The following is a 15532-nucleotide window of genomic DNA, read 5'->3' as shown; positions in this document are numbered from 1 at the left end:
AAACATGTAACCCATTCTTAACTCAAAGAATTTACCGATTTAGAAATCAGTTTATTGTTCTCCAAGTTTACTTTCGTTTCTGAAGGGAGATTCTGAAGACAAGTGTTTGGTGTCTTTGTCTTATATCTGGATGGCAAATGCGAATTTACATATATAGAAATGAAGCTGAATTAAATAATGCTATATATTGCCTAAACCAAACATATTTCCAAAGAATTAACTGTACATTTGACTGTTGAACTCTTAATTTCTTGAAAGGTGACGCAAAGAGAAATTCACATTTGCTCTGAAATGGCAACAAATACCAAGAAACTTTGGACGAGAAAGGACACCCGCTCACTGAGCGAAAGGTAAGATTCTAGTGGATATTTCACTGTTGGAATACATTATGTACGGTGTTAAGTGTTGTTCACTTTTTGGTAACAAGCGCCTTCTCCTTTCCATGTTACACCTCGTATAATGTAGTGTTCATGTACCATTTACATGTGTAAATTTCTTTGGATTTGCTCACTGGAAGATTATGTCACATATCAACACACTTGTGAAAATTTGCATTAAAAAGAACACGCTCAAATTTGCCACATTCAACTGCCAACATACACGCATGGTAACACAATAAACTAACATATGCACGAACTCTCTCGTATATAGAGGCACACAGACACACACGCATGCACGCTTACACACATGCGAGGGCCGGATGATGTTACCAAAACCATTAATCTTAAATGAGATCTTGGAAGTGATTTATTGCTGTCCGACTGTATCATGGAGTGACTTCTTCTGATTTTTACTTCCAGGATGCAGGTCAGGCTTGGGACTACTTACATGACCGTCACCTGTCGAAGCTGGGACGCTATTCCTTACTCATACGTCTACCCAAATGGCTACCAACCTCGTTCTGACCAAAGCGGCTGTGGCGATGAAGCCTGGCTGAGGACCCCCAAAGGAACCACCTTCTCCGCTGTGAGGGAAGATGGAAGCCGATCCACTGTTGTCTTCGTGCCACTGTCTTCCAACAAAATGTGCACAGGTAACCTGTTCCGAGGCACCTCAGGACATGTAGTGAGTGCAGATGAACTGAAGGAGATCATCCTGAAGCACCTTGAAACCAAGGACACGTGTCTCCAGATTTTCACACGGGTCCATGGGCAGAAAACTACCTCTGACGCTACCTTTTGTAGCAAGGCAACCCCCAGCACTTCTTGTGGCAGTCAGACATCCACCAGTGCCACCTCCTGTGGTAGTCAGACATCCACCAGTACCACCTCCTGTGGTAGTCAGACATCCACCAGTACCACCTCCTGTGGTAGTCAGACATCCACCAGTACTACCTCGTGTGCTACGCAAGCCTCTGTTGCCACCTTATCAAGCGGGATTCACGTCTCTCCCTGTACCCGCCACGTAGAGATCCAAGCTTCATCTGCACACGTGGACGTCGCCTGTCAGACAGATGCAACTCCAAGTCGTGATGTCCAGGTCGGTGGCTCACTGGAGTCTGTGAACACAGGAACTGATACCTGTAACCTAGACCGCTTTGGTAAAGCCTCAGCTGATACAGCACCTCTACTGCTGACTCCAGACTTCTTCACCAAGTCACCATCCACAGCACAGAAGGGCGTCCTTGAACCAACTGTGACGAAGAAGTATGAACTCATTCCACCATGCTTCTATGAACAAAGGGCGATCAAATCATTTGATGTATTTGTTCACAGACAATCATCCCATGTGTTTCCAAAACATAAATCTGCAGTTGCTGAGCTGTTTGTGGACAACAGTGATTGTACAAATGGCAGGCACACTGAAGGATCTCCAGTGAACCAATGCATTGGAGGCTCCCATCAGAGAGAACTGAATGCCGTGAGAGAGCCAAAGTCAGCTTTGAAGGAATTATCTATTACTGGTGACGTTGATGATGATGTGCATGGGTATGATGTTTTTGCTGCCGGGGAGACAACCCGGTTTAAAGCCACTGCCCAGGAACTTACCAAATCTTCTGAGGACAGAAATGAGCTTAGCCTGGCTGATGAACTCGCTCAACAGGGTCGGCATATAACCCAAGAAATGAGACATGAGATTTCTCACAGAAATGATGTCGTGAATGATATGATTACCAACACAACGAACCTCGTCAGTCTAGTCGAGGACTTCCCTATTGAGTACACAGATCCTCATTTTATTGAAAACCTCATCAGCAGGTCCTTCTGTGATGAAGAATCGTCTCCCAGAAACATGATGTCATTTGCTAATGAACTACAGATCACAAACCTGCAAACCCAGCATGAATATACAAGGAATACAATGAGTCTTGCAATGGAACTAGCCCAGGCAAAGGAGATTTCACCAAGGAAATCCATCCCATCTCTCAAAGTGTCTCGACATACAAGCTCTGATCTTTCCTCCCAGGAACAACAGGAGCTGATGAGTAGGCAGGTGATGTACTTTGGAACAGCGAAACTTTTGTCCCACAAAGCTGTTGTAGGTAAACTACTATCTGCAAGCAGTGAGAAGCAGATTTCGAACACTCTGTCAGCTGTCAACGTAGTCAGTGAAATTAACGTTGCCAAGGAATCGTCAAGCAAAGTCACTGATGATGTCATGCTCCGAGTCTTCGGCTTTGATCCAAGAGTCTCACCTTTCACAGTCAACGGCTACCCACTTTTACCTTCCATGAGGGAGGATCTAGACCACATTGACCTGCCACTTCTCGAGAAGCGGGATGTGCGGTTTGCTAGGAAAGACGATGGCATGTTTGTGTGTGTTGGTCAAGGTGCATACGGCTGTGTATACCTTGCGGAGATGTCTGGACGAGAGGGAAAGCTTGTGGTGAAGGACTATATCAATGAAGGTGTCACATGGGAAGTGATCCAACACGAGGCCAGGCTCCTGAAGTACCTCACAGACACCAACTTTGTCCCTGAGTTTGTTGGATTGATAACGTCCTCTGCATCTGAAGGTGGACACTCACTGGTACAGGAGTACTTTGGCAATGGTTTGACCATCCTGAAACTGTTACAAAGCCAGGATGAGGTGAGCAAGGAGACCTGGATCAGCATCTGTTGCCAGCTTGCAGAAGGACTCCAGGTAATCCATGCAAAACATGTCCTCCTTAACGACATCAAGAGTGACAACGTACTTGTGGACTTAGCGTCTGGACTGCCTGAAGTCAGATACATTGACGTGGGAATGGCTACCTACAGACAAGGGCTTCAGTTCGAGTGTTCTCGACCTCATGTTGATGATCATAATTACCTAGCCCCAGAGGTGTGCATGGGGTCCCACTCTAGCCCCTTGTCGGACATCTACAGTCTGGGGCATCTCCTGGGACAGATAAGCAGGAAGAGTGAGATCCCGGAGCTGGAGAGTGTGAGCCAGTCCTGCACCCAGCAGCTGCCCATAGACAGGATGTCACTGACCACTGTCCGGGCTGAGCTGGACGCCATCTTCAGGGCTGTAGGAGGTTAGAGGAGAAGCAGAGGAGGACGAGAGGAAGGACTAAAGGAGGAGGACCTGGGGAAACAGGCAGGTCTCTCTACAGACATTTATGAACATCCTTCCTCTAATGTAATTTGACTTCCTGGTGCTGTCTTGCAATCATGTGTACATACTTCATTTGAGCTTATACAAACCGTCAATAATTTGTACTGTATAAACGTTCACTAGTTTTGATGTTCAGGGGACGAATGTAGAACATATACTGCTGATTGGCAAAGATAAATAGGTACCACTATCCAAGAGTACTGAAAGGCGCAACAGCTTCCGGTCAAAATACCAGGATCATAAAACGGTATCCATGCTCGCTGTATTATAATTTTATAGAAGCGTCGATCCCTGTGTGCCAAAGGGATTCGAACTGAAGTGGGCAAATGGGTGGACAGAGCCAATATGTTAGATATGATGATTAAGCCCAGAGCATGGAGATAATTTTTTTTAAAAAAAACGACACAGTTTAGGAAATGAATTTAAAAAATGTTCATTACTGGTTCAAATTATTTGCGGATTAATCTGCTTTTATGTGGTTAAAAACATAGCATGTAATGCTGTAATCCGACCACATAAATTTTTATTTGTATTTTGTGGTGCTACCTCATAGCGTACCTTGTTTTTGATATTCATTTAGTGCCAAAACGTATGATACTTGTGTCATAAAGATGAGTATCTGTGTTACGCACATGCAGTTGTTAGGTACACTTTGTACCATATACACAAACCTGTTTTACATACAAGTGCTATGCAATGACAATGATATGTACGATCTGTTTAGATGTATAATGTTATATTTATAGGTAATAAAAAGTTGTTGTTTTTAAAACATGTTTTTAGATTTTATTGATAAATGTTTGATCAGTTGATCTGTCACATGACCTTTTGCCCTCTTACAGTTTTAAATGAGTAATAGTTGTAGTGGCAGTAGTAGTGGTAGTAGTAATGGTAGTGCCAGCAGTAGTAGTGAGTGAGTGAGTGAGTGAGTGAGCGTCTTTTTACACTGCGCAACAATATGGCGGTGGTCTGTAGATAATCGAGTCTGGACCAGCCAAATCAGTGATCAACAGCAGGAGCATCGATCTGCGAACTTGGGAACCGATGAACCAGACACTCCAGTGACTAACATTAAGAGCATCGATCATACGTGAGTGACCGTGACAGTAGCAGTAGTAGTAGCAGCAGTAGTAGTAGTAGCAGCAGTAGTAGTAGCAGCAGTAGTAGTGGTAGTAGCAGCAGTAGTAGTGGTAGTAACAGCAGCAGCAATAGTAGCGGTAGTAGTAGTAGCAGCAGCAGCAGTAGTAGTAGTGGAAGTAGTAGTAGTAGCAATAGTAACACCAGCAGCAGCAGTAGTAGTAGTAGTAATAGTAGCAGCAGCAGCAACATTAGTAGTAGTGGTAGTAGTAGTAGCAATAGTAACACCAGCAGTAGTAGTAGTAGCAATAGTAACACCAGCAGCAGCAGTAGTAGTAGTAGTAGTAGTAGTAGTAGTAATAGTAGTAGTAGGAGGAGGAGGAGGAGGAGCAACAGTAGCAGTGGTGATAACTGTAGTAGTAGTAGTAGCAGCAGTAGGAGACGACTAGTACTACTAATTCAGTTGCTCCTTCACCTACACCTGCTGTCGCTTCTAGTGATGATACACATTGAGATACACATGGTGTGTACACAAGGACACAGGCGGTTATTGAGAACGTCTTGCTGCAAGTGCTTGTGGCAACAGTCCTTGCGTGGTCAGTCATGGCGTCGACGGAACTTGACTACAGCTTCTTCTGCCTTGTTGGAAGTGTCAAGTGTCACAGTAAGATACAAAATCAGTCATCGACACCATGTATCTGACGTAAGACTATCCTGCACCATATGAGCCAGTGCGCGCGTAATGGGCTTGCTGTGTGTTGTTGCTGCCGGGTACAGCTGCACACACACGACGGCCTGCAATAGCATATGTTGTCTTGGAGACGTCAAATTCTGTCAGCGTCGACGCCAGATCTCTGCCTAGTACAAGCATATACCACTGGTGACCTATTCTTGAGTGGAATGTTCGCAGGAATATCAGATAGGAATGTGGGCTGGGGCGGGTTCCAATTTTGTACCCGACTAACCCACTCCGTATTACCATTCCCCACCCTGATACAAGTTATGATACTTCATGACATCAAATTTATAAAAAATGACAACATATTCTTCATATCGAGTTTTTCAGCACCTTAACCATATATGATATTCAAAACTGGTGACTGTAGATTATGTCAACATCTTCAGACACCATAAGCTTTTACTCATGAAAGAATAACACATTACATTGTGTCATCTGTAAGACACGTGATTACAATGGGTCCGGGTATTGAGACGGGTACCGGGTCCAACTCATTACAACCCGTTCCAGCCTTAATGCGAATGTGTATTTCCTATGGCTCGTCTGTAAGATATGTGATGGGTTGGAATTGAAACCTTGTTTCTCATACCAACAGCATGCCATGTAACTAGTAGGCTAACTCCATCCACCCAACATTTGATGCATACTGGGGGATTAATTGCCTAGTGGACACCATGCACCCGGGCTCCATTCATCAATTCATGCGTGACGTCCATTTTTGGTGTCCACCTCCATGATACTGTGCTAACAAAAGCAGCTGAAGACCCATCTCACAACTGCCTTAATATATTCAGACTCACCTCCGCCATTTCATCTCCTTGTTAAATGTAGAACATGTAATCATAGATTACTACCTGACAAGGGCAAATGACTACAGATCTCACTGAGGCTTCTTTGCTGTTTAAAGCAGAACTCAGCAAAATTCCTGCTACAAGGCAGTGTGTAAATGATCGAGTCTGGACCAGACAATCCAGTGATCAACAGCATGAGTATTAATCTACGCAACTGGGATACCATGACATGTGTCAATAAGTCTGCGAGTCTGACCACCTGATCATCTGTACACCTCTTACCACAATGGATCAAGCATCTGCCCGTCCTGCCAAAGGCCTGGGTTTGATTCCCCACATGGGTACATTTAGTGAAGCCCATTTCTGGTGTAACCCATGGTGCAAAATGCAGCATAAAACCACACTCGCTCACTCACTGAGGAGCAGTTCTAACCCTAATCATCACTGGTCCTTCAAACACTATTTCTGTAATATCACCCGATTTAATAATAATAACCTGTCTTACACATGCCACTGAAACAACTATTGCTGACAAAAACAAGTATCAAAATCAGGTTGAATCTGGATTCAAACAACCATCGCAGGATGTTTACATAAGGCAGGCAGCTCTGTACAACAATGTCCAGATCTCAGATGAGTGAGTGAGTGAGGGAGTTTAGTTTTATGTCAGTTTCAGCAATATTCCATTAGGGCAGGGACAACAGAAATGGGCTTCACACATTGTACCCATGTAGGCAACAGAAAATGGGTCTTTAGTGTCTTTAGCGAAAGCTTTAACCATAAGCATCCCAGCTATCAGATAACATGTAAACAGAACATATGAAAGATATTGAATATATGTCTTTATTGATAAACAATATAATATACATATATACACAAAACAAATAACAATAAATTGGTGATTATTTACGAACATGGTATGATAGCCAGCTATCACCTGACCTGACCAGAAATTCTTCTCCACAACAGAATACCACCACCTCAAACTGTTGGTATCACATAGATTCAGCCATACCTGGCTATACACTGAGCACGGGTATGATACAAGTCAGTGAGTGAGTTTAGTTTTATGCCACTTTCAGCAATATTCCAGCAATATCATGGTATGGGACTCCATACATGGGGTTCATACATTGTGCTCATGTGGGGAATCGAACCCATGTCTTTAGCTTTAACCACGAGGCTACCCCACTGCCCTTAAATCAGCACAATCCCAGCTATACAATGACTGCATATAACAAACAGTCTGTACCAAATGATCTAGTGTCTTAAAGTATCAACAATGATCTCACCTGCTATTGATCTATCTGGACCCTAACAGAGGCCACTATTCTGCCAAAGGTCTCCTATTGTCTATGAATATGCCTAAACAGGACTGAGAAAGTTCCCTCTTCATGTAAAAATTTCTACAACTGGCACAATGGTTTGGTTGAGGTAACCTGCATTCCATTGTAAATACACCCTACATAAAGAAGAAGAGGGTAAATTGCACATTACAGATTTGAGTGTCATTTTAAAATACCTCTGAAAATCCAAGATAAATCCCTTGAATGATAAGTATTGAACTTGGGGCAAAAATTGAAGAGCATGGTATCAAACTATTGCACAATACCCCAAACCTAATCTTTACCTTGTTGAAAATCAGAAGCTGTAAACAAATTGATGTTCAGTTCACAATTCAACAGAGCAAAGAGTCTGATAGTTATCACAGGTAAAAAATCACGACCTGTGCATTTAAATATAGTGATGGAGTACAGTGACCTTCACAGCCATGGCAACAAAAGGAAAAGTTTCTGCGACAAATTGATATCCAATTTAAGCAAAAAAGACAAAAACAACCCGGCAATGTTTTGAACTGGATCAGAATCATGAATAATGAATAATGAATCACACAAGAAATGTGTGAGTATGATAGACTGACTTTGTCACTTTGGCAAAAATATTTATGATGGAATCAATAATCTGCCAGTCATCAGCTTAGTAAGGAAAATATTTGTTCAAGCAAAGATGCTCCATCAATGTATTCTGGCATGTCTGTATTAGCAAGGTTTACTCTATTAATGAACTGTTGGTTCACTCGATGTTGCATTTGTAAGCACGGATGATGTCTTTGATTGGTGCTCGGCAGACTGGGCATTTGCCGCTCTGTGACACCAGGTGTTTACCACAGGCGTAACACAGGCACATGTGTCCACACTGGTAGAGCACAGTATCAGTGGTGTTCTCTAGGCAGATCAGACAGTGGGTGTCGTTGACGGGTCGTGATGCTGTTGCTGGCACAGGTGGGGCTGCGGTAGCTCCTGCTGAAACAGAAATGATGCTAACAATAACAACAACAACAACAACAATGCAAAACAAACATAATTTCTTTTTTGTACATTTCATTCATGACAATTCATTCAAGTGTGCAATAATAAAAGCTGGATTCATTTGTGATTTGTTTCATAAAGAACCCTCTTAAAACAGGTATAAATTTCAAAATTGATATTTCTCTTGTAATTACACTGCAATAAACAGGAAAGAAATTGTGACGTCAATGATTGTAAGAGGCAGTGGGGTAGCCTCCTGGAAAAAGCATTTGCTCGTCATGCCGAAGACCTGGGTTTCATTCCCCAAATGGGACATTGTGTGAAGCCCATGTCTGGTGTCGCATGCCATGTATTGCTAGAATATTGATAAAAGTGGCATAAAAGTAAGCTTGATCACTCACGCAATGATCATAAAACATCACATCACAGACTTGTATTTATAGTTGTATTAAAACAGTACATTCTACATGTATTTACCTGTTGCCTGGGATATTGCAGCAGCAACTTCCTGTCTGATTGCTCTCTGTATGTCAAGTTGAAGGTCAAAGGAGAGCTTCATCATGTTCTTCATCTCTTCCATCTGAGACTTGAGACTTGAAATCTCTCTACTTAGATGGAGGTTGCTCTGAAAATGGAAACATATTGTTATTGTCAACAGTATTGACTGACCTAGATGAAGAGTATCAATAATTAAAATAATTATGTCATTTTCTGATGTCCTCTGATCCTGTGCAACTCAGCAAAACATCGTGGAAAACACATCAGGGGAGGTAACTCTTAACACTTTCATAGTTATAGTGGCCATGTTATTAACTTCATAAACTATCATCTCACGAATGTTAGAGTCCATAAACACAAATGTTAGTGTTTATAGAAATCCATAAACTTCAAAACATGATATGATTCAAAATTGTGATATAAGAAACATGGAACATATACCCTACTGATTTGATGACATAACATTTGACTGCTTGTTTACATTTATCCACGATGGTGACTGGTCAGTGAGATGGTTAGATTCTGTTCACAATCAATGGACTGTTCCAGACTCTTACCTGTGCATATGGAACTGCTGTGGCACTGATACTGGTCACTGAAATATTGTCTTCAAACAGATCCTGCCCAAGACCAAGATGACTGAAATCATTGTGGGCGATGCCGGTGTTTGGCAGACTGCGGATGGCATTAGCAACAGCCTCTCCATTTCCTCCAGACGACTCCAGGTGGTTCTGTCAAAATCAGACAGAGGCTATGAGTAAAACTGCTCCAAAGCATAAGATCAAAACCAAAAATAATAGTTTCAGTTGGTCAAATTTATCACATTTTCCCATTGACTGAATCATTGTAAGTTTCATTTTTATAATCTGTTGGCGAGGTACATAGAAAACATATCACCCCTGCGATTTCCATACTTACTGGGTCATAGCATACAAACTAGCACTATTTTGATCCCTGCATAGGAATTATCCCCTGACCATAGCACACAAAGAGCACTCACCTGCATATGGACCTCCAGAGTTCCACGGAACTCCCCATCAAGTGTCGAGGACACAAGTCGACTATGAAGGAGCTCACTGATCTCCTGAACGATCTCCTCACGCTGAATGTGTGCGATTGTCTGCCATGTAGGCATCTCATGTGGAGCAACCACGCTGCAAGTATAATAAGAAGAATAATGGTGTTGACGATGACGGCAACAATGAGTGAGCTTAGTTCAAAGGCGATTTTATTTTCTCTTGATCAATGGATGTCCATCAGAACGGCACATCATATTTTCAATCTCAACTCCCTGGGGAGTATACAACTCTTGTGCACCGAGTTAATGTGGCCTTGCCATCCTTACAAGCTACCCATTCAGTTGGGTGGACTGGGACACATAGTCACAGTACATTGTCCAAGTTTACTGCGCGTTGCTGTACCTGCAACTAGGTGATAGTACATATTCATGTGGCCACCATCTGGTCATACACCAACAGACGCATGGGTTCTTTAAAGTGCACAGGTTTGTGTACTGCACACTAGGGATTGTGACAACACAGAAAGAGTCTGCACACAAAGGTGACTCTAAGGGTTTTTTTACACCCGGTCACAGGTGGGCTTATTCCCAGCACTTCCTAGTTGTCTGGATTACCAGCCTGCACACCCACCATGCTCCCATGGGTTATTGAAGGCAAACATTCTAACCCCGACTTTCACCGATGAATCAGAGATGATGATTTTTCTTGTGAGCGATCAATAAGGAATATCTAGATTTTAGGAGAGTATATTTTATAAAATGTTTATGGAGTGGACAAGATGGCTGCAGTAGCTGGACGGAAAGATAGTAAGTCACAAAGTGCATAAACATGGAATGATGCCAAAACTGTTCCCCAGTGCTCTGCTGCTCAGCTTTTAAACTAAACCAGACTTTTACAACTGACATTGGAACGGACACTCATTAAACAAGATATTTTGATCATTTTCTCTTCATGGAAAGTTTGACTTTCATTGTTGTTACCGGGAACGTACCCAGCAGGTTGGTCAGTGGGAGGGTTAGGTGGAGGTGACACCCGCATCTCTGGAGGTGATGGAGCTGAAACAAATAACAATCCAAAACAATTATCCAAATTACAAATTGCACATGGTTGTCTGAAGCAATGGGTATACAGTCAAGCAGAAGGTACAGTGGTCAGTGTTACCAAGACCACAAGACAAAAGATATTTCTGGAAAGTTGTTCCCTGAACCACTGGAATACACAGCTTTCATGAAAAGATTAAAAACTAATTTAAAATATGTAAAAATTACATAAAAAAAACTGATACATGGGCATGTGTTTTGAACAGCTAAGCATCTTGATATCAGTGACAGCATAATGAGGCATATCTCCCACTTTAGGTCATGTTACCATGGTTTCCTGTGAGTTTGACATGTGACAGTAATACTGACAAATACAGCTATCTTGTAAGGTAATGTGAGCCTGGTAGTTTGATCATTACACCAAAGACCCAGGTTTGATTCCTAACATGGGTACAATGTAAGGAGCCTGTTGTGGGTGTCCCTAGCTCTGATACTGCTACCATATTGCCAAAAGTGGCTCACTCACTAAGACAATGTTATCCCTACCTCTTGAATTTTGCTGTGGCACTGCTACAGATGGACTGTTCTCTGCCCGCTGTTCCTCTCTCTGACTAGTACTATGATGTGTACGCTGAGGGGTGGTAGAACGAGGAGGTGTGGGTTGAGGTCTTGAAGATGCTGTAGCAATGCTCCCTCGAATTATTCTTTCTAAAGATCGCCTGAATGCAGTTGACTGCAAAACTGAAGACACGCGACGCTGTTCAAACAAACCCTCAACCTCAACAACAACTGACTCTGGTCGATGCTCCTCAACTGTGTCAACATTGGCAGGAACATTCTCTTTTCCTTCACTCCCAGCTGGTGCCTCAAGATGCTTGGCGAAAAACTGGTTGATGTTTTCTCGCCGATTCTGACCAGTGACTGGACGCTCTCCATGCTTAATCTGTCTCAACTCGTACATGAGCTCGCTGTAATCAGATTGAGCAAGATGGGTTGGTCACCAGTTTAAATATTGAGAATTACATTTATAACTACTGGCAAAATAAGGATAAGTTGGAATAGCGTAGAGAAAGAGTTTACGAGAAGTAGGTGGTGCACGGGAATAAGCAAACCCATTTGGTTTATGAAAGGGAGAGCAGATGCAGGCTAGTGATGATGAAATTGATTCCATGTGTAGCTGCACACACCTTGCTTGTAAGACAAACCACACACTTCACCCACTGCACTACACTTGATCTCGGACAACCTGAGGCCCCTTCACTCAAAATGGGAAGCACCAGTGGGCAGCACTCATACAAGCTAATATGAGTCACCTGTCAGGTCGGTGCTCAACTTATCCTTGTTTGCCAGTAGCACTCCTATAATGAACATTATGGACTTGATAGTTTTGTCCAGGCAATACCCCTTTCAGGAATTATGGTTTTCGTAAATAAATATCTGATTAAGTTTAAATTTTGCTTTAACTGCAGCAAGTCATGTTGAATGAAAGTCTAAAATGATTGCAATTTTGGGTCACTACATTTATGATAAAACCAAACAACCAGTATATGTATAGTGATGAAAGTGACTAAGTATTCAATAAATATATTGCAACCAAAATCTAGTTATGTCAGATTAAAGGAAGCTATTGGCTTTAGAGACCAATTATTGCTGCATACCAGATACCACCAACAACTGGCTGTGGCACTTGTGGGATTTTAACTCTCTTAGCCTATTGCTTTAGTGATGTGTCAATGTGTGAAATACTAAGAAAGTACAAATCAAGCTGTCTTCTCATTAGCTACAGCCAGGTGTTGGTGATAACTGGTACCTCTAAAAAGTACGCCTGCATCAACTGTCTCTGTATCAACTTATCATAGTACCAAAAGTAGATTGCAATGGGCGAGCCAGTCTCCTACATTATGAATAATTTATGTGTTCATAAGCATTTACAAACTATTTTCAAATAGTAGCTGACGTGTGTTTCAAAACCTAAGACTTGTTTGGACAAAAAGATTAAAGGTTACGCTTTTGTAGTCGGGAATGCCTCCTGATTATATTTTGTAGTTAAAACGGACAACTGTGTTCAGAACTGATATGTTCCTAGCTTCAGTGTTCACTTGTGATATAAAAAGGAACAACAAATTCGACGTCAAATTCAGGTAAATCCTTCTAAAGGAGTTGTCTCAGGAACAACAAATTTAGATATTAAATAAGCTGACAATGCTGATTTGCTAGATTGTTACCTTCTGGTTTTCTGTAGAAATCGATCCATGCCAGTTGGAGAATTTGCTTCAGCCATTGTCGGTGAATCTTCCGGTGTAACTTCGGTGTCTTCACAATCAGGTGCAGAGGGAATGTTTGCTTCAGCCATGGTCAAAACTTACTTTATACCTAGCCTAAGATGACGAATATATGTATTTGATACAAACTGAACCTCGCCTAAATCTTGACAGTGTGAGTAAAGGTTCTATTAATAGTAAGTTACGCAGTGTTTTTGTTGGCAACGTGCTTCTAGGAAAACAGAGCCATAAATAGATTGATTCCGCGAAACATGACGTTATTAGCAAAATATGATTGGCTCCCGTTGTAATTTGCATAAGGTCAAAGGTTACCGGCTCCACGTGAAAACTATACGGAGTATTACGGACACTATCGATTGTTCACGGAGACAACCGAAGTAACTTTGTCAACGCCGTGACCACTCGTGTTTTGACGAAAACAAGCGCCGGAAACACACACTATCTTCGCAACGTATAGATAACATAGTTGTTTATCAATCCGTCTTGTATGAAAGATTAGCAACATTTAATTACGCATAATATAATTAAGATAATTACAATTTACCATATGTATCACTGGATTTGTAGATTAGATACTGTTGTGTTTTTAATCATACTTGTGATCGGAGCTAAATTAAATTAATGATTTACGCACAATAGTTTGCATGAATCGTCTTCAATAATTGTATGTGTGTTCATTCACATAGTCCGGGTTCGATTCTCCGGTATCTGTATTGCGAGTTAAGCCCATTTCTGGTTTCCCCAGCGGCGATATAGCTCAAACTCAACGTACAACCATACGAAGTCACTTCAACAGTTCTCTCCAAGTTATGAATGACTGCACACTGAAGATCAGAACAAACAGCACACTGCATCGACAGAGAAATTCATAAGCGTTATAAATGACCTTGATACTTGGCTGAAATGAGACACAGGAACACAGCAAGCGTTTTAACCGTCCAAAACACGACTATAACAAACCATACGATCATCGAATAACCATGCACCTATTGTTCAATGTCAGTCAACATCGAAATGGGATGTGTACTCTCCTTCATATGTCTCGTTTTTATTTCATGAGCAAGTCAAGAAATTGTGGTGATGACGTATTATAATTTTATGCATATTATATGCAACTTTTTATTTTATGAAAGGCGACGTTTCGTCGTTGACAAGCAAGTGATGACTGCGACATTAGAATCATCAGAATCTATGTCAAACGTCAAATTCACAAAATAAGAAGTGCATATCCACAACATTAGTGTTGTTATTCGCGTTTCTTAATGTTTGCTAGTCTGGCTACAGTCTCAGCTGGTATGTCGCCATACTGCCGTAAAGCTCTTTTGATATAACAGCTCAAGGTTCTACTTTAGCATTTTTACTACCAGACCAGTGGGTCTTAACACTAGACCTGAGTAAAGTAAATTAGTAAAAGTTACTTTTGCTAACAGCAGGTTTATGGTGAACTCTAGACGAACTTACTACATTAAACACAAAATGGTATCATAATTGTTTGGTCCATTATCAGTGCATGAAATAAGCCAAGAATCCAGCCAGACATCAGGGCTGGTAACTTCAAAATATTACCAGCCCTGTATTTTTCTTAAATGTGATATAATATACGATTGTTAGCGATGCCGAGAGGGGTGACACGGAAACTTGTTAACGCGTCATTGACCAGTGCATGAGCATTTTACGTGAAGGTAAGATAAGATTTTAGTGAGTGAGTGAGTTTAGTTTTACGCCGCACTCAGCAACATTTCAGCAGTGTGGCGGCGGTCTGTTAATAATCAAGTCTGGACCAGACAATCCAGTGATCAACAGCATGAGCATCGATCTGAGCAAGTGGGAACCGATGACATGTGTCAACCAAGTCAGCGAGTGTGACCACCCGATCCCACTGCATGGTCCCCTCTCACGACAAGCCTATAGTTGCCTTTTGTGGCAAGCATGCGTTGCTGAAGATGAGATTTTATCTAGACCAGAGAAGACAGTGCAGTTCGGAAGTGCCCGGCTAAGTTCCGAACCCTCAACCTGACCCTGTAACTTCTGCAAAATTGGGGACGGTAGGGGTAGCATCGTGGTTCGATTCCCCTTACGGATACAATGTATGAAGCCCATTTTCATGTTCACCCTCGTAATATTACTGGAATATTGCTAGAAGCAGCGAAAACCACACCCATTCATTTAGAACACCACCAACGTAGTTCTTCGTGGTAAGCCCATCATTTCTTAATTATCCTACTGTAATATAGTAC

General features: G+C 41.9%; 1 protein-coding gene across 2 annotated transcripts; it reads right to left on the bottom strand.

Annotated features, from left to right (window-relative positions):
- Nucleotides 1-6972: 6972 nt before the first annotated feature.
- Nucleotides 6973-13548, bottom strand: LOC137265344 (uncharacterized). 2 transcript variants are annotated; one of them, XM_067800728.1, is made up of 7 exons: nucleotides 13239-13548; nucleotides 11560-11981; nucleotides 10965-11028; nucleotides 9955-10108; nucleotides 9512-9685; nucleotides 8934-9081; nucleotides 6973-8450 (listed from the first exon to the last, which is right to left on the bottom strand). In XM_067800728.1, the coding sequence occupies exons 1-7, from the start codon at nucleotides 13364-13366 to the stop codon at nucleotides 8221-8223; spliced, it is 1320 nt and encodes a 439-aa protein (XP_067656829.1). In that variant the 5' UTR covers nucleotides 13367-13548; the 3' UTR covers nucleotides 6973-8220. The 2 variants fall into 2 exon arrangements, with proteins under 2 accessions (XP_067656829.1, XP_067656830.1); XM_067800729.1 differs by having other exon boundaries at nucleotides 6973-8447; nucleotides 13239-13515.
- Between the last annotated feature and the right edge of the window lie 1984 nt (nucleotides 13549-15532).

This window comes from Haliotis asinina, chromosome 15 (genome assembly GCF_037392515.1).
Source record: "Haliotis asinina isolate JCU_RB_2024 chromosome 15, JCU_Hal_asi_v2, whole genome shotgun sequence".
In the NCBI taxonomy this organism is placed as follows: Eukaryota; Metazoa; Mollusca; class Gastropoda; order Lepetellida; family Haliotidae; genus Haliotis; species Haliotis asinina.
The sequence above is the reverse complement of the archived record's forward strand: the minus strand, read 5'-3'. Positions and strand labels throughout refer to the sequence as shown.

Bases quoted from the DNA above. Each gene is read 5' to 3' on its own strand.
- LOC137265344 (XM_067800728.1), bottom strand. From the start codon at position 13,366: ATGGCTGAAGCAAACATTCCCTCTGCACCTGATTGTGAAGACACCGAA. The intron at 11,982-13,238 runs GTAACAATCTAG...ATCTGATTACAG, and splicing joins TTTCTACAGAAAACCAGAAG to CGAGCTCATGTACGAGTTGA. The intron at 9,082-9,511 runs GTAAGAGTCTGG...TTCCATTTTCAG, and splicing joins CAGCAGTTCCATATGCACAG to AGCAACCTCCATCTAAGTAG.